General features: G+C 47.3%; 3 protein-coding genes across 6 annotated transcripts; 1 reads left to right on the top strand and 2 right to left on the bottom strand.

Annotated features, from left to right (window-relative positions):
* Positions 1 to 464: 464 nt before the first annotated feature.
* On the bottom strand, positions 465 to 4363 carry LOC101063817 (sorting nexin-4-like). 3 transcript variants are annotated; one of them, XM_011613125.2, is made up of 14 exons: positions 3935 to 4363; positions 3395 to 3519; positions 3189 to 3327; positions 2912 to 3061; positions 2776 to 2823; positions 2638 to 2693; positions 2268 to 2340; positions 2113 to 2174; positions 1913 to 1978; positions 1698 to 1787; positions 1497 to 1596; positions 1116 to 1261; positions 891 to 1005; positions 465 to 820 (listed from the first exon to the last, which is right to left on the bottom strand). In XM_011613125.2, exons 1-14 carry the CDS (start codon positions 4022 to 4024, stop codon positions 782 to 784), a joined length of 1299 nt encoding a protein of 432 aa, XP_011611427.1. In that variant the 5' UTR covers positions 4025 to 4363; the 3' UTR covers positions 465 to 781. The 3 variants fall into 3 exon arrangements, with proteins under 3 accessions (XP_011611427.1, XP_029681265.1, XP_003972683.1); XM_029825405.1 differs by having other exon boundaries at positions 465 to 829; positions 3938 to 4362; XM_003972634.3 differs by having other exon boundaries at positions 465 to 829; positions 3935 to 4360.
* Positions 4364 to 7212: 2849 nt separating this feature from the next.
* On the bottom strand, positions 7213 to 14700 carry pnpla3 (patatin-like phospholipase domain containing 3). Its single transcript, XM_003972633.3, has 9 exons — positions 14413 to 14700; positions 13317 to 13549; positions 13184 to 13249; positions 10905 to 11114; positions 9706 to 9766; positions 9455 to 9631; positions 8523 to 8655; positions 8307 to 8414; positions 7213 to 8233 (listed from the first exon to the last, which is right to left on the bottom strand). The coding sequence occupies exons 1-9, from the start codon at positions 14597 to 14599 to the stop codon at positions 7993 to 7995; spliced, it is 1416 nt and encodes a 471-aa protein (XP_003972682.1). The 5' UTR covers positions 14600 to 14700; the 3' UTR covers positions 7213 to 7992.
* A 795-nt stretch (positions 14701 to 15495) lies between these two features.
* On the top strand, positions 15496 to 24546 carry sult4a1 (sulfotransferase family 4A, member 1). Of its 2 annotated transcripts, XM_029825418.1 has the most exons (8): positions 15496 to 15974; positions 17769 to 17899; positions 18046 to 18126; positions 18253 to 18379; positions 18458 to 18552; positions 22658 to 22796; positions 23058 to 23107; positions 23764 to 24546. In XM_029825418.1, the coding sequence occupies exons 1-7, from the start codon at positions 15806 to 15808 to the stop codon at positions 23084 to 23086; spliced, it is 771 nt and encodes a 256-aa protein (XP_029681278.1). In that variant the 5' UTR covers positions 15496 to 15805; the 3' UTR covers positions 23087 to 23107; positions 23764 to 24546. The 2 variants fall into 2 exon arrangements, with proteins under 2 accessions (XP_029681278.1, XP_003972665.1); XM_003972616.3 differs by lacking the exon at positions 23058 to 23107 and having other exon boundaries at positions 15503 to 15974.
* The last annotated feature ends 305 nt before the right edge of the window (positions 24547 to 24851 follow it).

A 24851-nucleotide genomic window follows, 5' to 3' on the forward strand; every position in this document is an offset into this window, starting at 1 on the left:
AAGCCAATTTTGAATAAATCATCAAACGGCTTTATGCAGTTATCCTTGGACGCCGCTGCTATTGTAACATATTCCATTTAGTCAAAACTGTTTACTTTCCCAAATTATCCTAAATGGACTCAAATAGAACGTGATGCTACCTCTCATATTTTACACTGGCGTGTTGTCCGATTTTTTGTTTCATGGCAACTTTAGTGTTGCTCCGAATTTTGAAAACTTTTCCCGATTTCCCCGTGGGCAGCAGTATGCTATTTTCTGATTGGCTGATGGGCGGGGCAACTCCAGTCCGGCTTCGTGATGCCCACAGCGTCTCGATACAGGTTCCACTGGGGACGGTTTGTTGCCTGGTCACCTGGTCTGAACATTCATTCATATCTGTCTTCACACAAGTGACACCAGTGGTAACAAATATGGATTAAATATGTAGGATTTATTAGTAATCAGATTAAATGAGGGCGTGGTGTTCAAGTGTTAAAACACACTCACACACAGGTCCAAAGCATATGTCAAGGTTCTCCAGTTCACTTAGAGAAACTCCTGAAGCCTTGGACCAGAACCAGGAAGGATGTTCTTAAAATGCAGTTTGAAAGATAAAAGAGAGAGAATCTGTCCAAGGAGCGCTGCATTAGAGCAACGGAGCTGCCAGCTGCAGTGGACAGACGGACAGACAGACAAAGACGGACAGCAGGACCTGCAGCACTGACTGCTCGCTCCAGTTCCAACCGCACCCCAACTCAACCAGGAGGTCACTTGTGGTCCCCTCCAGGGTCACGGCTGCCTGTCACATCTTCAGGAAGCACTCTTTGGTATTGCTCCACACCTGGATTCCCTGCAAGGGGGAGGAGCTTTCAGCGGTGTTGTGGATGTGGAAATGTGGTGTGGCGCTCTACCTTCTTGCACATGCTGATCTGCATGACGGCGTAGTTGACCAGAGCTTCTCGCAGGTCCCGGTCCGTCTGCTCTTTGAAGCGCCGCATCTCTTCACAGGCTTTATCAACATGTTCCCTACAGCACACAGGTCAGGCTCAGACAGGAAGTCTCTCGGGCTTTCACAATAAAAGCTTAAAAGGCTCATCACCCATCCCTCCATCATCACCCATCTTGGTGCGTCTCACCTCCACTCAGCGGTTTTCACCCTGACCGTCTCTTCTCCTTCTTCTATCATCTCCTCCAACAGCCTGAGTCGAGCCTCCTTCTGCTCAGGAGCCTCGTGGCCAAAAAGCTTGTGTGTCATTCCTTTCAAGGAGAACGTCCGCACAATCTGCACAGCACAGGAGAGCACAGTGATCCTTTCGAGTTCCTACAGGGTTTCTACAGAGTTTCTACAGGGTTCTGTAAACAGCTCAGCCAGGAACTAAAATAAGTCCACAAAACTGCAGCGAAGAGTCAACTGGACTTTTGGAAGCAGCTGAGCGGATGTCCAGAGAGGACTCTTGGCTAGAGCTTTAAAGATGACGGAGAGCCTACATGGACAGAGAGAAGCGTGGGAGCTTTACCCCTGTAGCCAGCTCCTCACGCTGCTGCTTCTTGCAGACGAGGTCCTGGGAGGACATCTCCAGCTCAAACTGAGTCAGCTCATGCTTCCTGCACACTGCTCTAAGGACACGTCAACAACAGTGGTCAGCTTCAGACACCAGAGGAGTCCTGCGTTATCGTGGTACAGGGTGAAGGCCTGCGGCGTAAGAAGCTGCAGCTACCTCAGAGCCTCAGAGTAGAAAAGGTACTCCTTGATCTGGTCTGCATAATGCTCCTCTTCTTCCAAGATGTCGTCTATGGAGGCAGCGTACCTGCAAGAGAGCCTCCACAATTATGAGGGACGGAGCTCAGCAGTGTCCAGGCTGTGAACCTCAGGCAGCTGCTTGGTGTCACCTAAACATCTCAATCATTCACAAAGGCTCAGTCATCTACTCACGCATCCATATGGTGACCTGCGCTCTGTAGGCCGTCCCCCATCTCTTTCTCGATGGCACTCCACTCGCTGCAGGTGACAATAATCAACGGTGGACTCGTGACCTTCACACTCAAGTTGTCTGTAAACCTCTCAAATCCCCACGAAGTGGGACAAGGGTTTACTTTACTGGTTTTACTGGTACAGTGCTCTTGGACTCAAACCTAAAGACTCGTCCGTAGTTCCCGTGGACCTTGTAAACGCCGTAGAGTCGATCTGCAACCCTCTAGAAAAGAAAGAGAGACAACAAATGTCCGCTTGTTCCCTCAGAAGGGTGGTAGGTATCTCCTGATAGGCGATCTCAGCCCCTAAACATTACCGCTCGTGCGCGGAGCAGCTGCGCCGTGTTGGACTGTAGCTGATCGCTGTAGTGTTTCATTTCCAGGAAACATCTGAGCGAGACAAAGTTCACATCTGTCAGGTTGCGGTGACCTTAACACCTTCAGTGTAGATGAAGCAAAACACCTTACTGGGCTGACAAGGTTGGGTTTCATTTCCATTTTAGCACTTATAGGGGAAAATGCAGGTGTTTGATTCTTTTGTTTAACACTGAGTCAACACAGAAGCTCACTGTGGACATTGTCCAATTCAGGCTGACAACATGGCAACCTGAGTGGTAAGAATGACCACTAGATGGCAGCAGGTAGTCAATACAGAAGAGAGATGCTGTGACAGAAATACCCACTTACTTCTCTGGGTTTCTCACCCTGAAGCTGGCGTTGAGAGCTCTCAGCCTGGAGTCAGCCTGAACAGCGGTAAAAATAGGCCGTTTTTCAACAGTACCATGCTTTAAATTACCAGGACTCACAGGCTCCACCTGACATTACCTTGGCCTGAAACCCGGTATCGCACACTACTTCCTTCCAGCCATGTTCCTGGGACAGACAGGAGCAAAGGAATCCATCAGAAACTGACCTGTGAAGATGATGTGACCTACTGGGAAGCTTCCTAGCACCAGTGTACCTCAGTTAGGAAGCGGTGGAGGATCCTGTCGTCGGAGAGGACCGGGTGCAACGCCACACGGAGCAGGAAGTTCTCCAGGCCAACCCTGCGGCGCTCCACAAAGTCTGGGTCCATGTTGTCAGCAGAGAGCTTGTGCCACACAAACTCAGCCTGCACTCAAACACATCAGACGTCCTGTTATACTCACTCCAGGGATCTCTGCTAAAGCGCAGCGCCTCCACAGCCTGTATCTGCCCCGCAGAGCAGAAGGCTGAACCGGGTTCCGCTCTGAACTCACCCGCTTCTCAGGCAGCGGAGGAACAACAATGTAGGGGTAGGTCACCGTCAGGTAGCTCCGCAGAAGTTCAAACTCACTGTATCTCCTCCACAGGAAGTTGGGGGCCGGACTACGGCCATCGGCAGCCGCATCTGTCAGCCTGGAAACAGGACAGTAAATTAGAGCTGGGCCAAAGCTCTCAGCCCAGGCTGTAGGTACAGACCTACCGCGTTTCGATGAGGTAGACGGTGAACGTCTCCTGCATGCTCATGGCATTTTTACCACTCCTTTTCTCTGCCTCAGCAATGCAGATCTCCATCCTGCCAAGGAGCCCGGAGCCCTCGTCCAACATCTGCACCATCCAATGACACAATCAGAACACACTGCCCTTCATGCGTCCCCACCTTTATTACCGTGTGGTTACTACAGACAGGTCAAACCTCATCTTTTCATGGACAACGTCATGGAAATTCATTTATTATCATTTTCCACATTAAATCACATCATTCTGCCTGGTTTTAACCTTCTTCTTGCTGAGCATCAAAGGTGCAACTTTCTACCCAAACAGTAATTGAAGCAACCTTTACTAGAACTGCATAAACATTAAACTAATTTTAAAGCGTTTTCATGAGCAAATTCTCCCCAGCTAGCTTGTGTGAAAAAGTCGTGTAAGCTAGTTGTCTCCAGCCTCTCCACCATTCTCTGGCGGAGCGGCGTAAAGACGACCTTTAAAAGCTTCCTCAGCAGATGGTCTCAATGAGTTTTACCGCCTTGTTTGACAGCTGGGAGCCATCTTGTGCCTCGCAGCCTGGATGGCCATCAGCGGCCACACGCTCCTCGCGCGCATCCTCCGCCATCCTCCAGCTGATGAGTGTGATGAACCAGCGCGCATGCGCAGTGCAGCCGCCGGATCACGTGGGGCCCTGTTCCTGTCTGCCCCCTACTGGACACTTACGTGAACGTCATGTGCTCACCGAAAATTAAGCATCAATTTAAGAACTAAAGGATGTTTATTTGCTCTTTATACGTCGATAAAACTTGGGTTTTATGACCGCAATGATGATTAACATCCTCGGACTAAACCAACTAAACTGAATGTTTATTATAAAAATAGAAGAATGAGAATCAATCAATCTTTATTTATATAGCGTCTGTTACAATCAAAATTGTTTCTAGGCGCTTTACAGAATCCCAGGGCCTGAACCCAACAAGCACCAGTGGCAAAGAAAAACTCCCCTTTAACAGGAAGAAACCTTGAACAGGACCAGGCTCATGTAGGGGGACCCACCTGCTGATGGCCGGCTGGGTAGAGAGAAAGGAGAGGCGAGGAGAGGAGAGGAGAGGAGAGGAGAGGAGAGGAGAGGAGAGGAGAGGAGAGGAGAGGAGAGGAGAGGAGAGGAGAGGAGAGGAGAGGAGAGGAGAGGAAACCATGACCCAGTGGGGTGACAGAGGCCTGTTAGGTGATCATGTTTCTGGACGCCGGCAGCCTTGGCCTATAGCAGCATAACTAAGATGGTAACCTAATGATTAGACGATCCCCTAAGGATGATAACTTGTCTGTCTATGATAATAACTGGGACTACAGAATTAGTGACAATAAGCTTTTTCAAAGAGGTAGGTTTTAAGCCTAATCTTAAAAGTAGAGATGGAGTCAGCCTCCCGTACCTGGACAGGGAGCTGGTTCCACAGAAGGGGGGCATGGTAGCTAAATGCTCGGCCCCCCATTCTACCCCTAGAGACTCTGGGGACCACAAGTAGACCAGCATTCTGAGAGCGGAGTGGTCTATTGGGCTCACCTGGATCACCTGGAGGCTTTTAAAGAGGTGTTTCGACACCCTGATAATAAAGAATTACAATAGTCCAGCCTGGAAGTAACAAATGCATGGACTAACTTTTCAGCATCATGCCGCGCCAGTAGCTTTCTGATCTTTGTGATGTACCTCAGGTGAAAAAAGGCACTTCTAGAGACTGTTTTAATGTGTAAGTTGAAGGACAGATTTTGGTCAAAAGTTACTCCAAGATTCCTCACAGAGAGACTAGATGTTAATGAGATACCATCTGGAGTGATCATGTGATCTAATCTATCCCTGAGAGATTCAGGACCAAACACCATGACCTCAGTTTTTCCTGAGTTAAGGAGGAGGAAATTTGAAGACATCCAAGACTTTATGTCTTTAAGACAGGTCTGAAGCTTCACTATCTTCTCTGTCTCTTCTGGTTTCATGGATAAATAAAGCTGAGTGTCATCAGCATAACAATGAAAATTTATTCCATGCTGCCAAGTAATGTTTCCTAAGGGAAGCATGTACAGGGTAAAAGGATTGGTCCAAGTACAGAACCTTGTGTAACTCCATGGCTAACCCTACGGTATGAAGAGGGAACGCCATGGACATGAGCAAACTGGTATCTATCTGATAAATATGATCTAAACCAGTCCAGTGCTGTCCCTTTAATCCCAATCACATGTTCCAGTCTCTGTAACAGGATGCTGTGATCAACTGTATCAAAAGCAGCACTGAGGTCCAGCAGAACCAGCATAGAGACCATTCCATGATCTGACGCTATAAGATCATTAGTAACTTTAATAAGTGCTTTTTCTGTGCTGTGATGAGCTCTAAAGCTTAACTGAAACATCTCAAAAAGGCTGTTCCTCTGCAGGTGCTCCAGTAACTGCAGTAACTGTCACCACCACCTTCTCAAGAATTTTAGAGATAAAAATAAGATTGCATATCGGCCTATAATTTGCTAACACATCAGGATCCAGTGATGGTTTTTTAAGCAACGGCTTAATCACTGCCACTTTATAGGACCGGGGTACATAACCTGTCACTAAAGAACCATTGATCTGGTCCAGGATAGAACTGCCTATCACTGGTGACATACATTTTGAAATTGGCATTTTTCTTCTTGAAGTCTTCATTCAGAGAACACGCGGATCGGCAGTGACACACGTGAGGTATTGCGATCCAACATTGGTAAAATATCCTTCAACAGGTGTGTTGGGATGAGATCGAAAAGACACATGGTGCACTTGAAATTCTGAATTAGCGAAGATGTCTCAGAAAAATATATAGGGCTGAAGGAGTTTAAGGGCTCGTTGGAGAACCTGTATGTTCCCACGGTCAGCACATCCGGTGATGGTCCAGTTGTAGGGATGGCCTGGTTAGCTTTCTCTCTGATGGCTAGAACTTTATCAGTGAAGAAGCTCATGAAGTGTTCACCTCTAAGGGAAGAAGGGATACGTGGATCTAAAACACTGTGATTCTTGGTTAATTTGGCCACAGTGCTGAAAAGAAATCTGGGGTTGTTCTTGTTTTCTTCAATTAAAGATGAAAAATAAGGTGTTCTAGCCTTGCGGAGGGCCTTTTTGTAAACTAATAGACAGTCTTTCCAGGCTACATGACAGCTATCTATTTTACAAGAATACCACTTCCTTTCTAGTCTTCGCACTTTCTGCTTGAGGGTCCTAATGTGTGAACTATACCAGGGGGATTTACTATTTTCTTTTTCAGGAGGGCAACAGAATCAAGCGTGATTCTCAGTGAGGCTGCTGCACCTTCAGCAACAGAGTCAGCCTCAGCAGGGCTAAGATTATAATGACTGATCCCTGGGGAAACACACGGTGGTCCTGGGATCAGCACAGGGATTGCTTCCTTAAACTTCGCTACAGCATTATCTGAAAGACATCTGCTATAGTAAGACTTTGTTCTGAGCATAGAAGAATCCTTAATCATAAATGTAAAAGTGATCAAAGAATGATCTGACAGGAGTGGGTTCTGAGGGAACACTGACACATGTTCTACCTCAACACCATAAGTCAGAACTAGATCTAGGGTGTGGATGAAGTTATGAGTTGGTTGATTTATCTGCTGGAGGAAACCAACTGACTCAAGCAATAAAATGAAGCCATTTCTAAAGCTGTCATTTACAACGTCTACATGGATATTAATGTCTCCAATGATAATCACTTTGTCTGTTCTAAGGACCAAGTCAGATAGGAAATCAGAGAACTCAACGCTCCAGCTGACACAGAGCAACACGCTGATCATCTCTTCAACTGTTTAATTGATCACATCACAGCTGGACATTAAGTGGACACTCAGACACGTCTGGTCCAGAAATCAGACTGGACACAGTTGACCCAGCAGGTTCCACCATGAAGGACATCTTCATGGCTGTGGTGAAGACAGCAGATCATCTCCTGGGTCTGGGTCCTACGTCATAACCTCTGCAGGTCAACAAAGGTCACCCAAGGTCACTTTAGGCAGTTAATAGTTCCACATGTATAGACTATAAGGGAATCAAGGGTGCCATGCTGCTGGGACGTCAGTGAGGGAGGACACCACGGTGAACACCCTTGGTTGTGGCGGGCCGACGAGAAGATCATGGAGCGGCTCCACATGAGATCACATGATCAAACTGAGCTCAAGAAGAACGACACCGCTCCAGAATCCAACAATCACGGGTAAGAACTGATCAATAGGACCGAAGTCACGGAAGAAACATGACTGAATAAATTAATATGTACACGCAGAGGACATCATCGTCCAGGGAGACATGTTCCAGCTCCAACTGCACTTCTGCTTCTGTTAGGTGTCGTGAGTGACAGGAAAATGCTGAACAACCTTCTAGAGAAGAAAATCAAACAAAACATGAAAGAGATTAAATCAAAGCCAAATCAAGATGAACTGGGAACTTAAAACATCCGTGTTTGACGTGTTAGAAGCCAAACAGCTGTGGGTTGTCCAGAATGTTCTTTAACAAATATACATTAGAGAGGCCCTGTTCCGTCTCCGTGGAAACAGAGCTGAGGTCAGGGTCCCGGTCACTGCCCTTCTGGTCTGTCAGTTTCATCCTGCAGGCCAACAAAGAAGCAGACCTGCTGTGGAGGAGAGGAGACACGCAGAGGATGGTGCTGGGAGGCAGGGGAGGTCGACTTGGGGATCTGCCAGTAGCTGCTGTGGAGATCCAGGCTGGACAGGGCAGGTAGGTGGTCACTCTGCAGGGGGCCGTCACCTTCCAGGGGCAGCGGCGGTGCACTCAGACACTTCCTCAGACACGGCTCACTGTGGAGTCAACAGCTGCGCTCAGTTCATCTGCCTCAGCGCTTCATGACTGCACACGAACACCAAGAGTCACCTGAGAGACCCGGCGGCGGATCCTCTCCACGCTTGTCGGTACACATCACCCGCCACCCCGAACAGCCAGCTCACGTCATCGGGCACTTCGGGGATCCACTCCAAAAACCTGGTGCAAAACACCTTATCACTCACCTGCTTCTGTCAGTGGAATTGAAGCGCTCCAGCTGATCCGTCCCAGTCTTGGAGCGCTCACTCAAGGGTCACGTGCACTCACCTCTGGGCCACAGAGTAGGCTGACTGCACTGGGAGCGTGTAGGGCAGGAGCATGTAGGAGGCCACCCTCACCGGCAGCATCTGGGACACCTTGTCATAAAGGCCGGAGTTGTCCTGGCAGGCCTCACAGAAGACTGATGCAGGGCAGAGAACAGCTCTTACTGGTTATATTACTGGGTAGGTTACTGTGTAGGTTACTGCTTATATTACAGGTTGGGTTACTCGTTACTGGGTAGTTTAATGGTTATATTAGTAGCTGGGTTACTGGGTAGGTTACCGGTTATATTACTGGGTAGGTTATTGTGTAGCTTATTGGTTATATTACTGGTTGGGTTATTGGGTGAGTTACTGGGTGGGTTACTGGCTATATTACTGTTTGGGTTAATGGGTATGTTACTGGGTCAGTTACTGGGTAGGGTACTGGGTCAGTTACTGGTTGGGTTGGTGGGTAGGTTAATGTTTATATTGCTGGGCAGGTTACTCTGTAGCTTACTGGTTATATTACTGGTTGGGCTACTGGGTAGGTTACTGGTTATATTACTGGTTGGGTTACTGGGTAGGTTACTGGTTATATTACTGGTTGGGTAACTGGGTGAGTTACTGGGTAGGTTACCAGTTATATTACTGGGTAGATTATTGGTTATATTACTGGTTGGGTGAGTTACTGGGTACGTTACTGGCTATATTAGCGGGGAGGTTACTGATTATATTACTGGTTGGGTTACTGGTTATATTACTGATTGGGTTACTGAGTAGGTTACTGGTTGGGCTACTGGGTAGGTTACTGGTTATATTACTGGTTGTGTCACTGGGTATGTTATTGGTTATATTACTGGGTAGGTTACTGGCTGTGTTACTGGTTATATTACTGGCTATGTGACTGGTCGTGTGACTGGCTGTGTTACTGGGTTACTGGGTGTTATGAATTCTCACCTTTCTTGATAGGTGTCGGCAGAATGATCTGCTCATCCATCCACCAGTGCTGCTTGCCCAGGAGGCGGAGCCTCCGCAACAGCCACTCCCTGGTGGTTTCGGTGTATTTGCAGCAGGTGTGCAGGTTCTCCTGCAGGGGAGGGGGGCCCGAGGTGGGACGTTCCAGCATCAGCAGGTCTGCCCACAGCATATGTGTCATGGGTGAGGTTGTCCAGAGCTAAAAGCACAAAGCTGTGCTGGCGCTTACTCACTATTCTCCTGGAGGAAGCGAAGAGCGTCCTTATAGCCACTCTGACACATCTCAGCCAGCACCTGTGGAGATGACCACAGCCAAACACACGATGTCTTTCACTGTTGATGACTACTGCTCTTGTTACACCATTATTAAAGACCATCCTGTCTAAAGAGACCCTTGTCCTCACGTTTGCTTTACATCTCAACTTTTAACCTTCAGAAATGCTAAACTAACAACCAAAAAACTAGAGAATAAGCTTTAAAGATGTGTATTCTTATGCACATGTGTATAGATAAGTAATAGAAGTGTAATAGAACTAGAAACACCAAGGTGGTTATGAGACGGACGCCTGGGAAAAGAGTCCTCTCACAGTGCTGTAGCTGATGTAACCACTGTTGATTGATGTAAATACTCTGATTAATGTAACTACTGTAATTAATGTAACTACTGTGATTAATGTAACTACTGTCGTTGATGTAACTACTGTGATTACTGTGAATAATGTGTAAAATAGTTGAAAACGGGACCATGGTCATGTGATCTAGCTGTGATTTATGGCTCTTGATCATGTGGGCCTGGTTCTCCCCCTGCTACTGTGTCAGCAACACTCTTTCCCACTGGATCACTGAGATCCACGTGATCATTCTGGAACACTGCACATGAACCTATTGATGAGATGGTGCAGCGGACCAGAGGACACATAGTTCTGCTTGTTTGACTTCAAACAGAATGTTGTTATGCTCGTGTTTGTGAGCAGTGCTCAGTTCACAGGAGTAGCTGATCCAGGCCTGTCGGGTCAGGTGGTCTACAGAAGGCGGTACTGTGGCCACACACGTGATCTCACCATATACACTTGTGCCCCCGGTTGCATAATGATGAGATCAAGAGCCCGTGAAGGAAGCGATGAGGAACAACAACACGGAACAGAGCCGCTCACTATTCAGTTCAAAGGGCAGCTATCTGAGAGGTTACCTAACCAGCACCTCACAGAGAGAAAAGCAAGACGAGGAAAACATCCAGATCACACTTCTAATAACTACAGCAGCAGAGTGGGTGGATGCAGCTGAGACCGGGAGGGGGGGTTCACAGGGTAGCTGGATGATCCTACCCACAGGTACTGTACACCTCCCGGAATATTCAGACATCTCTACCTCCCGGCTGCCTCCGCCCACATCAGGTCCAAGTGTGGTGTCAGACGGACACCAGACCACCTACCTTGGGTTCTGGGGGGAAGAGGGCTTGGCTGAGACGGTACATGTTGCCCAGGTTGATCTGGATGCTGGTGTTGGTGAATCGGAGCTCGTGGAAGCTGGTGGAGCTGTCACGGGGACAGATGTCACTCTCACCAGAGAAGGGAGAGATGGTGATGGTGTTCTTCAGCTCCGACTGGGGCAGGTTGTCGCTGATCCCACCATCAACGTAGCGCTGAGCACAGAAACCAGGCAGACAGCAGCTTTTTAAACACTGAAATTAACCCTACACAGCCAGTCTTGACAACTAGCATCCCTGCTGAGGATCTAAACCCAATGAATGAAGACTCTAAATCCAGAAAAAAGGTCTCGAAGGCTAGTCTCATGAGATGCCTGAAGATACCCTGGCTCAGCACCACCAAGCAGGTCTGATCACTGCCCTTACTGTATCTCTGGGCTGAACCTGCTCACCCCTCAGGTGATCTTTGACTTCTGATCTTTAACCTCTGGACACTAAACTATCTTCACACCACCCTCAGCCCTCAGCAGACCTGCAAACATACCAGGTCTGATACGATTCAACCACGTCCAACCAGAATCCAATGAACTCTCTTTAAGAATGCCAGTAGATAAATAGATGAGTGGATGGTGGGTTGTGGCTCAGCACAGACCTTCTGCTGGTGTCCCTTCACTGGGAGGTCTTCATCAGTGCAGTTTGTGTGCTGTAGAGGAGTTTATGGGTAGTTCAAATCTGATCCTCATCAGGAATATGTACAATAGGTATTGAAGGAAGGACAGTTGCAGTTATGAGAGAGGAGCAGATAATTGCTGAGATAAGGAGGGCCACAGATGAGAGACAGGCTCTGACTGGAACTGAGGGGAGGATCTGACCGACATTCACTCATGAGATCACACGTATTAGAAGCCTAGCATGACAACGGGGAATGACTGACAGGCCATTGTGGTTGAGATGAGGTGCTGGGAGAAGGGGGCGTGGATCCAGTGACCACACCAGTTACCTCCTTTCTGTAGGTGGCCCCTGGCCTTATCACATAACTGCACCGCTAACGGTCACTAAAGATAATGCGCGCTTCACAGATGTGCTGTCTATTAGTGCAAAGGTCAAAGGTCATCTCCGTAGATGTGAGATCTGATGGAAGGATTAAGCTTAGTCTGAAACGAAGGGATGACTTTCTGGTTTAAAGAGATTAAACTGTCATTCGGAGGGAATTGACCTCATTCTAGCAGCTGCAAAAGCCAACAGCTTGGCAGACATGTCACGGCTTCCGTGTTTCAGCGCTGGTCTGAATCTAGGCCAGATGGGGGCCGCGGCCCAGGCGTGCCCAGCAGCCTCACTGGTGCCCACCAGTAAAACTGGACTCAGCCCTCCCTGTATTACAGGTTCTTCACAATAACAACGACGTTAAGAATTCCTAGGACAAGACTAGGCCAACTGCTTGATGATGAAAATGTGGCAAATGACTGTTATTACACTGTTATTAAGTGATTCCCAAGCCTGAATCCGGCGTTTGGCAGGAACAAGCACGCACACTCACACATGTTGTGAAACTGCTGATGCAGCGGGGACGTATGATCCTGGTGTGTTTGTAGATTAGCTTTATCTCTGCTAGGGACACCGCAGACCTTTGCGTCCGCCATTATCTCCACTGGTGGCATCTATCGCTGCTTTCAGTTCCTCACGACAACCAAGCACATATAAAAAAGGTGTATACGTGGCACGTTAATTATTAATTACAGCCAGCCAGTCACTCATGAATCAACTTGATCTCTGGGTGCCTGCTGAGGTTCCTCAGCTAGGCGGCACACAGGAACCCCATCAGCTTCAGTCTGAGGTATGCCTGCATCAGACTCCACTTGTTTATCTCAATTTCAACCCGATTTGCACCCGACAGACACGTTGTGGACGCCATCCTGAGAAGCTGGATAGCAGAACAAGTGTCCGGACCTTTGTAGCATGACGTAACCAAAGATCCGGTGTCTCGGACACCTCACAACCACAACACGGAAAATTCGACATGTCTCAATGGTTTTTGCTGTGGTGAGGACAAACAGAATGGTGTCGTCTGATTCTGCCGTTCCATGGCTGACAAAGTCCAGCTGGGACTGATAAAGTGTCAGCAGCACAAAGTGAAAGCAGATTCCCTTCAGATAGGAGGACTGGCAGCGGAGAAGCTCAGCACGGTTCCTCTCAGCAGATGTTAACTAGGGTGGGGGCCACACATCCTGGCCAGGGTTCTTTTGGGGGCTTTGGTAAGAATGTGAGAGTATGACTGAAGTACCTACCACTCCTCTGAAGGCTGGAGGGATCAGGCCACAGTAGATGGGAATGAAACAGCTGCACACCAAAGCCTGTGGAAACAGGGCTGAGCTATAACTTCACAGTGACCACTGAAATGTCAAAAATGGCTCCTCACACCTGGATGAGTTCCTCCTTGGAGCTGAAGTCCGACACCAGCACATTCTCGCCATCAGAGACTCTGGTAAGGGACACACAAAGCCTCCCTGAGGCCAGGATGTGTGCATCACTGGGCAGATCACGATTCAGGCCCGTTTTTAACACTTTGACCAGGTTGAAGGACGGATGGAGAGGGCCCAGGTTCCTCTTTCTGGCCTCCTTGGCCACTTCAATCACATCTTCACAGCATTTGGCTGTAGACAGAGAAGAGGGAGCAGCTTTGGTGAAGGACTGTGCCTTTTTAATATTGTGATCTACAGCAGCACTGGTTGGGTGAAGGATAAACCACCTAAGCTAACTGGAGCTACACTGACCCCAGGCATCAGGAGCCAACGGCCAGTAGTTACCTGTGCATTTATGCCGAAGTCACCGTCTGATATGAGTCAGTCCCACACGTTGGCCCATATCAGTTCCACATACATCTAATCACGTGCTGGACATGAATGAGTGCAGAGCTTCTATCAGCCGGATGTCTCTGGCAGATCCATACCTTCAGCCTGATAGGGAGCAGCTGCCGTGACAGTAGATCTAACCTCAGAGCTCCACCAGCTAACCTGACTCACAGCTTGTTTACTGATAGACTGACACCAACATGTGGAAATACACTTCAAGCAGCATTTTTGATTTCGCTGAGGGTTTAGAAGTTCTGAAGAATGTTCGCTCAGGTTCGCCCTGGTCAAAGTGACTCTGGGAAGACCTTTACTGCTCTTACGGTCTTCTACTTTCTTAAAATTCACAGTGTCACCAGGAATCATCTGGGCCTGTTACACTTACACCGGCAGTAATTACTAATTAATTACACTGAAATAAAAGTGTGTTTCAAACATCTTACCGCGTTTACTAAAATAACCTCTATCTGGCAGTTTGACTCTTTTGGGTCCATTTTGTTGAAGAGGACACAATGTCCTGTTGCACATTGGCTCAAACATGTCGAGAAAGCTCTATTTGTAAGTATATTGTAATAACAGAACTCCTGTGTTATTGTCCTGTCATATCCGACAGCAAACGACAGAACCTTCAGAGAAGCGTCGCACTCACAACAAGCGGCGAGTCTTACTTAAGGCCGCCTGGCTGGCGAGCACCGAGGCGGTCAGAGCGCCGGCCGAGGCCCCGTACAGCCGGGTGGCCCCTTTCACTAAGTATGGCGCTTTCTCCAGCAGGCAACTGGCGACTCCGATGTGATAAATCCCCAGAAAACCACATCCAGCGAATGACAGGTTCCAGCCTCCTTTTAGGTCGAACATTGCAGGGCATGCCCCGGCTGCAGCCCTGGCCGCCGACACGTCTCCGATGCGCCGCTGATGAGCTCCTGCTGCTGGGTAAGCAGAACCAGACCAGACTAGGAAGTCAACAACTGTATTTAAGGAGGAACTGGTGGGAGGAGCCAATAGTGTTGACGAGTTCAGAGACTGTTAGGAAGAAAAGAGACGGAGGCGGTCCGTTCAATTTTTTTTATACACACCGCTTGTAACTCATAAGCTAAGGCAACTGTTGTTTTTTTCTGAATATTTCTGACAAATATCTGGTTTTCTGCTCTTTCGTGGCGCTGTTATTGACAACAATTTAATGGCTGATAGTGTACGACGGATTTATAGGCAACGTCTAACTGACAACAGTGATTGGAGGAGAGCCTGTCTGTCAGCGCTGCTTTCCCACTACCCCGCATAGTGGGCGGGATATCCCGTTGACATCACGGCCGCCCGAGGTTTTTGCTTTACTAAAACTTGAATTTGACCTCTTTCGTGTATCCGCACAAGATTTCTGCTGGAATAATTTGAAAATCTGACAACAATCAATTCTGACAAATTTTTTGCTTATTTTGCAATCTATAAGTTGTCTTTATTTGTTGCACTAAAACTCAACGTTCACGGTAAAAGGTTAAAATCTCGATCTATGAATTTGAGAGACAAGATGAAAGAATTTGGAGACGACATCGAAACTTTGACGTGACTAAGGATCAGTTTAGGTCTCCACTTCTGAGCTCATTTAGTATCAGAACAAACCCAGAAGGTTTTACATGAGCCCAGTAGCCCAGTAGTGTGTGTGTGTGTGTGTGTGTGTGTGTGTGTGTGTGTGTGTGTGTGTGTGTGTGTGTGTGTGTACGTGTTTCTCCCTCTCCCTGTCTCTCTCTGTCCCTGACCGTCTCTCTGTTTTTCTCTCTGTCCCTCTCTCTCCGTCCCTGTCTTGGTCTCTCTGCACATTGGCTGTGTTGATAACGTCCTTCCTAGCGGGAACGCGCATAGCCTGGTCCTGATGCGGGGGCATTACGTCACTTGTATCCACGCTTATTGGCTGCGGCCCGTCTCTGCGAGCTTCAGCATCTCGGAGCAACGCGGCTCAAAAAGACCCTTTCAGCACTCATTAACAGCAGCTTTAATTTCGAACTAGATAACAGGCGTCCTCGTCGGCGTGCACATCTGCTCTTCCGGCATTGGCGGCTCAGCTGGACGATGGCGGAAAGCGAGGCAGACACGCCGAGCACACCGATTGAGTTTGAGAGCAAATACTTCGAGTTTGACGGAGTGCGCCTGCCGCCCTTCTGCAGAGGGAAGATGGAGGAAATCGCCAATTTCTCCTTGAGAAGCAGCGACATTTGGATTGTCACCTACCCCAAGTCAGGTAAACAGCCTGCGCGTCACCGTGCATGTGGGGGCAGCGCGCTGGGCGGGTGCAGATGAAAGCTCTCCTCCAGACTAAGACACGTAAATAACCTTAACTGTTGCACAGCAGAAGCTACACAATTAGAAGCGTTGTGTCATAAAGGCCATCAGATGGATTTCTGCAAGGCCTCTCGGGTGCTTTACACGACATATGCGTGTGCGCACCAGAGGCGCGTCGTCGCTCTGCATCAGCAGAAATAAGAACTTCAAAAAGACCAATAAAGCCTCCGTGACGGACGTCAGTGAAAACATGTGATTGGCTTCTACTCCGCGTCCCAACTAAACATAGAGATTCACGCTCGAGTTGGTGTTTACATGCACACGGGCTGGCTGCGCAGCGACGTGGTGCGCAGGGTGGGTCCGCGCACGTCATCACCCGAGCACCATCCGGACCAGTAGGACGGTTCTGTGATCCCGTCTTTGGCTTTGGTGTGGTGCGTGAGCAGGGACATCTGTCCCAGCCTCCTGTCTTTTGTCTTCTGTCTTCATGGCTTTGAGCCCAGCAACTCGTCATAGCTGGAGCTGGGCAGGTTCTGTGGTTCCTCTCAGCATATCCTCCCCAGTTCCATTGGGCTGGATGAGGCATGGCTGTGGACAATTAGACCACCACGTGCCTCCTCAGCTGTTCGGGACTCTGGTTCACTCCAGGACATTGACACAGTTGTCAGTCCTGTGTTGACTGAGCTGTGTGCTCATGGTGCTGGTCTTGTTGGAGGGAGAACCTTCTGCCCAGTCTGAGGTCTTAAGCCCTCTGGATCAGGATTTCATTTAATCTCTTTGTCATTCCCAGTCCCAGTCCCAGTCTCCTTGAATGGAGCCTCAGGCCTCAAAGTAATAAGAAATGACAGAGTGGAAGGGGGTGGAGAACAAGAAGTTCACTTTTTCTTTACATCATCTCTCTTTTATTTGGACATTGTCTTCACTGTTCCACGTGAAGGGACAGTTCTGCTGTTGGTGGAACTCCAAAAGTTGTCCCCTGCTGTTGTCTGCATAATTTGAACAACCCCGAGAGCAGCAGTGTTGTCCTGGAATTTCTTCAATATTCCTTCCCAATGTGTCTCAGCTGGACGCTGAATGCTCTCCTTGTTTGTTTAGATTCGTGACATGAGCATTTTTCAGGGTCAAGTGCTAAAGACCAAATCCAAAAACCAGCAGACAACACGTGAAATCAATTCATTCAGAACCCAAAGCCAGCACATGAAGTGATGTCATCAGCTCACCAGTGCCAGGCTGAGGGAGAGATGAGAGTCACACACCTTCTGACACAGCAGCATCCTCTAGACTGGTGGTCCTGGTGGTCAACATCATTTACAGCCTGTTTCCTCTGACAGCTGAAGATTGTCGCTGAGCTCAGACTGATGTCCTCAAATCCACCCGTGTCCTCAGCAAGGCAGCGTGTGAGTGGAAAACCAAGAATAACTGTCCAAATGTTCTTTAGAAATGGCGTCCAATCAGCGGTGCCTATATTTTCTCATTTTATTAGCATTTATAATCCGAGTGGAACAATGACTTCTTTTAGAGTGTCACATTTATTACAAGATTTGGTAAAGTCAGAAAGACCAAATGCAGTTACATAATGGATTTCATAACTAGCATGTGGCCGGCCTGAGGCCAGCAGTCTGAACAGCCCTGATGAAAGGACTGACTGTATTTTTACTTCCTTATGGGGTCAGTTCTTCTTGTTTCCTTCCTTTGACTGTCATATAGCAGGTTTGCTATGTAATCCCCCATGAATGCCTCTGTCCCCTTATAGGCACCAGTTTACTTCAGGAGATTGTCTATCTGGTGAGTCAGGGCGCCGACCCAGATGAGATCGGCCTCATGAACATCGATGAGCAGCTGCCTGTGTTGGAGTACCCCCAACCAGGCCTGGAAATTATACAGGTAAGGCAGCTGGCTTCAAGGTCCTCCAATTCCTCTGTTACCTTCAGCTTCTGATGGAGGACACAAAAAGCTATGGGGCATGTTGCTGCTGTAGAGCGAACAGCCACCACCAATCAGTTACCAGACTTATCTTGGTGTGCCCACAGGAGCTGACATCACCTCGTCTAATCAAAAGCCATCTTCCTCATCGATTCCTCCCCTCAGCCTTGCACAACGGAGAGGCTAAGGTCAGTGTTGTTGGACAGAGGTCAGCAGAAAGTGGGTCATGCAGCAAAACACACCCCTACAATCCCAGAGTTTCAACATAAACATCTTGAGAACTACTGAACGCAGGTTTCGCCTTAACATTCTAGGTCATCTACATGGCACGTAACCCCAAGGACCTGGTAGTATCCTATTATCAGTTCCACCGTTCTCTCAGGACCATGAGCTACCGAGGAACATTCCAGGAGTTCTGCAGACGCTTCATGAACGACAAGCGTGAGTCTTCTTTCGTGTGGCCCTACCTCAGAAACAATACTGATTACCGATCCGCTCTCTTTCCCCCCTCTTTCATAGTGGGTTATGGTTCCTGGTTCGAACATGTTCAGGAATTTTGGGAGCACCGTATAGACTCCAATGTCCTCTTCTTGAAATACGAAGACATGTACAAGGTAAGAAGCCATCACTGCTCTGACCTCTGAGACTGGCCAGAGATAATGAGCCAGTCCTCTCAGATAGAGCTCCATTATTTCAGGCCATAGCTTAGATTTAGGGAGATGTCCTGTGAACACAGATCCTAAAAAATAATACAAATCAATAGTAGCAATAATATCTGCAATTACAGCATGAAATATATAGAATAATAGACCAATAGTAATAAGTGGCTGGGGGGTGTTTATAGTTGTGATTAATGGATAAATGGACGATAGGAGCCACTTATATTGTGACGTGTGTGATATCATAATTATATAGTTACAAAATGGCTGATTTTTAGCCACCTCGTCAGACTTGTAGTTTTATATTATGCACGGTGCTGCTGTTCCACAGGTGACTACCTGCACCTGGAACTACTGGATTAGCCAGTTGTGCTCCTGGGGCTGATGCTTGATTTGTGAGTAACATCAGCAGACCTTGGGTGTGATGCTAATCCCATGTGAGTTCTTCTTTGAAAAGTTGTCAAAACTACCAGAAATTCCACAGTATAACCCACTACATTTTTCCCGTCCTTTGACCCCTGCAGCTTATAGAGCGATGAGGCTAATCTATGGAATTGTATGACTTCCTGAATCGCCCTATCGGGATGAATAGTTTTCTGAATCTGAATGGATATTCACGGCCACCAGATGGCGCTCTAGCAACACAAGCGCAAGACAGACAGGTTGAAGAGCTCTGGTGAGGTGCTGAGGAGATGCTAGTTTGTGTTGAAGTCTTTTTGGGCTTTATGTCCACACCCTCGTTATGAATAACACAGGAAGAGATGCTGACGAAGCAGCTTTTTGGCTAAAGGCTAACTATCAACAGCTGGTTGCCTCCTCACTTTTTTAACCGGCATGTTACTGTAATGCCATTTTACTACTGTGTTACGCCTGTTAGGGAAAAAGCCGCTCTGGTTATCTGATTTTAATGCTGTATTCCAGCTGTGTTACTGCCTTGTTTATGAATTAAACATTTCAATTCAGCTTTCTGTGGACCATCAAGAGCTCATGGTTCAAAGTGGCCACCTGTGGCTCACAGCCAGGTGTGCTCTTTAGTGCGGGTTTTACGGTATGTTTCTTGAGGATGTAGCAATGCATATGCAATGTATAGTAGAGAACAACCATTGATTAAAACCTTTATATTCAGAAATATAAAGGTTTCTGCTGTTGTTACAGGTGGACAGAACCTGAAACCAGAGAATTCAAGTGTTTTGTTCTTCTTTTATGGCTCTTGAAGGTGAGGGTTGAATCTAGGATGACCACCAGATATTGCCCTCATTCACCAGCTCTTCTCCTCCCAGGAAGACACTATTTTGTATTACTAACATGGAATTTTGAGCCAGTTGTGAATGTGAGTGAAGTCTGTTGTAACAGACTTCACTAACAGACTTGTCTAATGCTGATGCTACTTTAAGTGTGTCGTCTGCATACATTTATATATGGGTATATTTGCATGCAGGTGGCATATCATTCATGTGGAGTGAATAGTGAAATGGCACAAAAATGGAACCTTGCCGAACCCCCACTAAACACGTGGAATAAGAGGATTTAACCCTCTAGACCAAAACTCACCGTTTCCTCTCAATGAGATATGATTTAATCGTAACAAATTGGCTTTTCAGCTCCAGAAATACAACAAACATAATCCAAACAAGCTGAACTAACCCTAACCCTAAACTCTAACCCTAACCCCTAACCCCTAAACCTAAACCTAAGCCTCAACCTAAGCCTAACCCAAACCGTAACCGTAACCTTAACCTTAACCTTAACCTTAACCCTAACCCTAACCCTAACCCTAACCCTAACCCTAACCCTAACCCTTACCCTTACCCAAACCCTAAACCCTAAACCCTAATCCTAACCGTAACCCTAACCCCTAAGCCTAACCTTGGAAGCCAAAATTTTCAGGGTGTGATGAAGTAAGGTCAAGGTTCAACTACTCCATAGGTGGCATCAGTTCCCATTTGTCATTTATTTTGGAAGTGACTGGGAGGATGATAATTGGTCTACAGCTGTTCCTGTATGTCCTGCTTCCAGACACGGAGGTGGGATTAACTTTGGCCACCTTCCAAGACTAGAAGGAACGATTGAGTGTTGTATAGAAACATTCATGAAATGTACAATCAGACCAGCAGGAGATTAATTTACAATCATGGTGCAAAGACCATGATATCCTTGGACTTGGAGTTATTCAACAAGCCAATAACATTAGCAACCTCAGCCTCTGTCATCTGCTTGATATTGAATACCGGCAGCTCGCCATTTGGAACAGCTTCAAGCAAATTCTAACTGCTCTGTAGAAAAAATGGACTTTAAATAGTTGGTAAGATGGAGATGAGCACCTTTATCAGGTCAAAGGTTAATCAAGGTAGAGATACCTTTCTGTTCTTCCTGCTCACCATCTAGGAGACAGATTACATCATGTTTCTCTAATTTAGGTTATTTAAGTTCCTGTCCTATGACAGGTTTGATTTGGTGTGTTTCCTGGAAAAGGGAATCGCATTATGGTCTGATAAACCAGTTAAGAGGTTATAGAGTTCAATAATGTGTTCTGATTTGTTCAAATCACCTTTATTTATCAGCGTCTGTTACAAACAAAATTGTCTCTAGGCTCGTCTCCTCTTCTTAACCGCTTCGTCCCTTCTAAGGTCATGGGGAGGGGACACAATGGGTCCACCCCTGGATGAGTCCCCAGTTCATGGCAGTCCTATATGAGCATTTGTGGGTTTAGTACCTGCTCATGGGTAAATCGGAAGGAGCCATATTTATAATAATTTGAAGTGATAGATTGCTGTCACATAAATCAATGTGATGATCATCTATCAGGTTGTGCACTAACAGGGATTTAATTGTGGAACATAGACTACCTCTATAGTGTTAAATGTGTTATTGTTGGTGGATGAGGGTTCTACGGAAACAGCAGAAAGGTGTGTAAGACTACAACTCTGCATCCTGGTCTGGACCCTGGTTTGTCAGGTTATTTTGGCAAGAAGCACCACCCCCTCTCTCTAGCACAAAGCAGAGTCACCAATTACCATTATCAGTGGGTGTGTCGCCCAATGGGGTAAAATGGTTAGCCACTGGAAGTAGTAGGTGGTGCACCGTGGGGCGTTGTTTTGGGCTACGCTTCCTGCGGACCCTCACCCAGCTGCCCTGCTAGCCAGCTGCTTGGTTGCTGCAGGGGGACAGCTAGCTTTAGCTACGCTAGGCAGCTCCACAGCAGCTACCTGCTTCTGGCTACCTGACACAATTCCAGACAACTCCAAGCTGCGGAACCGTGTCTCAAGCTCGCTAAATCTCGCCTCCAGATCCATAAATAAGCTACACTTTCTTTATCTGTTACCCAAGGTAGTTTTCTCTGTCAACTGGACTGGGTTTCTTCTCTTGAAGACGTTTCGCCTTCTATCCAGAAGGCTTCTTCAGTTCTGAAATCGCTTGGGAGAGAGCTTGAAAATATATAGCCCCTGTGGGGCTTTATGGGGTTTATCTGTTACGTTCACTAAAGGAGACAGAGGAGGAGAACATTTCACACACTGAACAGACACAGGGTGAGACAGATGGTAAGGCCATGCTAATGCTAATGCTCGATAGAATTGGCAGATCAAAATATCCTTCTGAAAAATGTGAGTCACGTATTCGTGTAAATTGAAAGTAAACCCAACACACACCGTGCACCAATGACCTCTACAGAGGAAACAGGAAGTGACACAATACGTTACCGCTCAGTAACACCAAACAACACAGCCTGGAGGACCTTGGGGATGATCGAATCAACAGTTCTAGCTCTACTGTTGACTCTGATTGGTTTCTTGCAGGTTTAAGCTGTTCACTGAACTGGTTAGTGCAGTGCTTATTAGACCTATAAATATTTGACTGCTTTTATGTAACAGCCTGTTGCAAATATTATTCAGTGTTAGTTCAATGCTTATGCAGCGGTTGTGTAAGCACTCGGGACACCAGTGGAGGTGGATTCTGTTTTAGGAAGCAGAGACTTCAGGATTATGTAACTATTCAGGAACATTTGCTGCATCTCTTCTGACTGTGATGGAGAGCTTTTGTATTTGCTCCCTCTGGTGTCCAGGATCTGGGGTCATTTGTGGAACACTTGGCTCGGTTCTTGGAGGCTTCCTGTGACAAGGCTCAGCTGGAGGCTTTGGTGGAGAGCTGCAACCAGCTTATCGAGCAGTGCTCCAACTCAGAGGCTCTGTCTGTCTGTAGGGGTGAGTACAAGAGGACACGGCGCAAGATACAAGCACCAGAGCTTGGTCTCTGGAGAGACTGGAGTTCTCAGGAGAGGACAGAGACAAAAACACAGCACATCTATACAGCTGCATGATAACTACAGCCACTCTGCATATTACCAGTTTATTACAGTGTTGCTTCATTTTTGACCTGATGATTCAGTTTTATTTGACCATTTTTCCATTATGGTTTGTGGCATCAGTTTTTTCTGTTACCCAATCATTATTCTTTTGTTTTAGTGCATGGAAGTCTGCTGAAGTGTAGCTGAGCTATGTTTTACACACCTCAGGTGAGTTTTGAGGTCATGCTATGCTGTCCCAGCAGCACAGGTGTGTCACCTCCAGTGTTGTTCAGTAGCATTTCTATGAAGACAGCACACGCAGAAGACGAAAACGTGAAACTCACTTGGGTCAGTTTTGTTTATTAGAAGCAGCGCACACTGACAATAAATTCAATTGTGGTTGGTTTTCATGCATCACCTCCTTTTTGGGGGAAGCCTGTTGCTGTTCTAAAGGAGAGCAGCTGATGTTAGTACAGAGTTCAATACAGAGGTCACTACAGGGGCACTACAGATGTTCCTACAGAGGGCACTACAGACATAACTACAGAGGGCACTACAGGGGGCACAGCAGAGGTCAGTACAGGGGGCACTACACAGGTCACCTCTTTAATGGCAGAACTGCTGTTTACAGGTCCTCTCATTAAATGTGTTTTCTTTGTGGATTTAATGGGAGTTTTAAAAGTTTCCATGTTTTGTAAAATAACCTAATTTTAGAGTCAAAGCACAACAGGAAAGATGTTTGTTGGAAGCGTCTCTCATAGGGTGCCCCCTGCTAGGATGAGCTAGAAGGCCAAAAAGGTTCCAGGGTCCTCTGAGCCCTTTAAGAGCTTCTCTGAGTAATCAGGATGAGGACAGAGTAACTCATTGCAGCTCTTCACCTGCAGGTCGCGTCGGACTCTGGAAGGATATTTTCACAGTCTCTATGAATGACAAGTTTGACAGCATCTACAGACAGAAGATGGGCAAGTCTGACCTGACCTTTGACTTTGGCCTGTGAGCAGCGTCTCTAGCACCTCCTCTATCACCTGACGGACTCCTGAAGGGTCGCCGCTCCTCTTCTTCCTCTTCTCCAGCCTCTGAGGGTTCAGGCTGATCTTGTCTCTACTGCACATGACAAAGGTCACAACAGATCAACCACCTGTCAGAGGCCGGCCTGATCAACAGGAGCTCAGATTTATTAGCACTTCCTGAAATGTCTCAATCAATTCAAAGTCTGCCACGTGAATGTGTGTCCGCCGAATATTCACCAGGTTTTTGATCAATAAAGCCTTTTAGGGCCGGTACTTCAAAACTATGAGTACTTGAAGCCACTTTAGGTGTGAATTGATGTAAAAATGATCGATGTAAAAGTCCCACAGCAGAGACAACCAGCTTTGTTTGTTGTGGCTCTTTGGTTTGTGTATTCCAGCTAAAACCAGTGGAGGGGATGCTGGACGCAGCACCTGTGGAACTGTGAGACACCAGTATCATGATGGGAGAGTTCAATCACACTCACTCTAGTTTGTGCTAAAGAGGTTTTCAACTGGAAGCTGTGGGAAATGGCCCTCGAATGTCTGATCATCAAATGCTGAAAATTGATTCAGAATTCAGAGGAACATCAACAACATTATTCTTGATGGAACAGAGCTGCACTAAACCATGTGTTTCTAATAAATAGTCATGAAAAACACACATGGACTTTCTTCTGGTTCCTCCATGAGCAAAGCTCTACTACCTCTGCTTTAAAGGAAGAGGAGAGGAGAGGAGAGGGGAGGGGAGTGGGGGGAGGGAAGGGAAGGGGAGGAGAGGAGAGGAGGGTAGAGGAGGAGAGGAGAGCGGGAAAGGAGAGGAGGGGGAGATGAGGGCAGGGGAGGAGGAGAGGAGAGGGGAGGAGAAGATTGGGAGGGGAGGGGAGATGAGAGGAGAGCAGGGGAGGGACCATGGGGTTAGTGCAATCCTAACCTTAACAATGACTGAAAGGGGCCATGATACT

The sequence above is a fragment of the Takifugu rubripes genome, chromosome 18 (assembly GCF_901000725.2).
Source record: "Takifugu rubripes chromosome 18, fTakRub1.2, whole genome shotgun sequence".
NCBI classification, from domain to species: domain Eukaryota; kingdom Metazoa; phylum Chordata; class Actinopteri; order Tetraodontiformes; family Tetraodontidae; genus Takifugu; species Takifugu rubripes.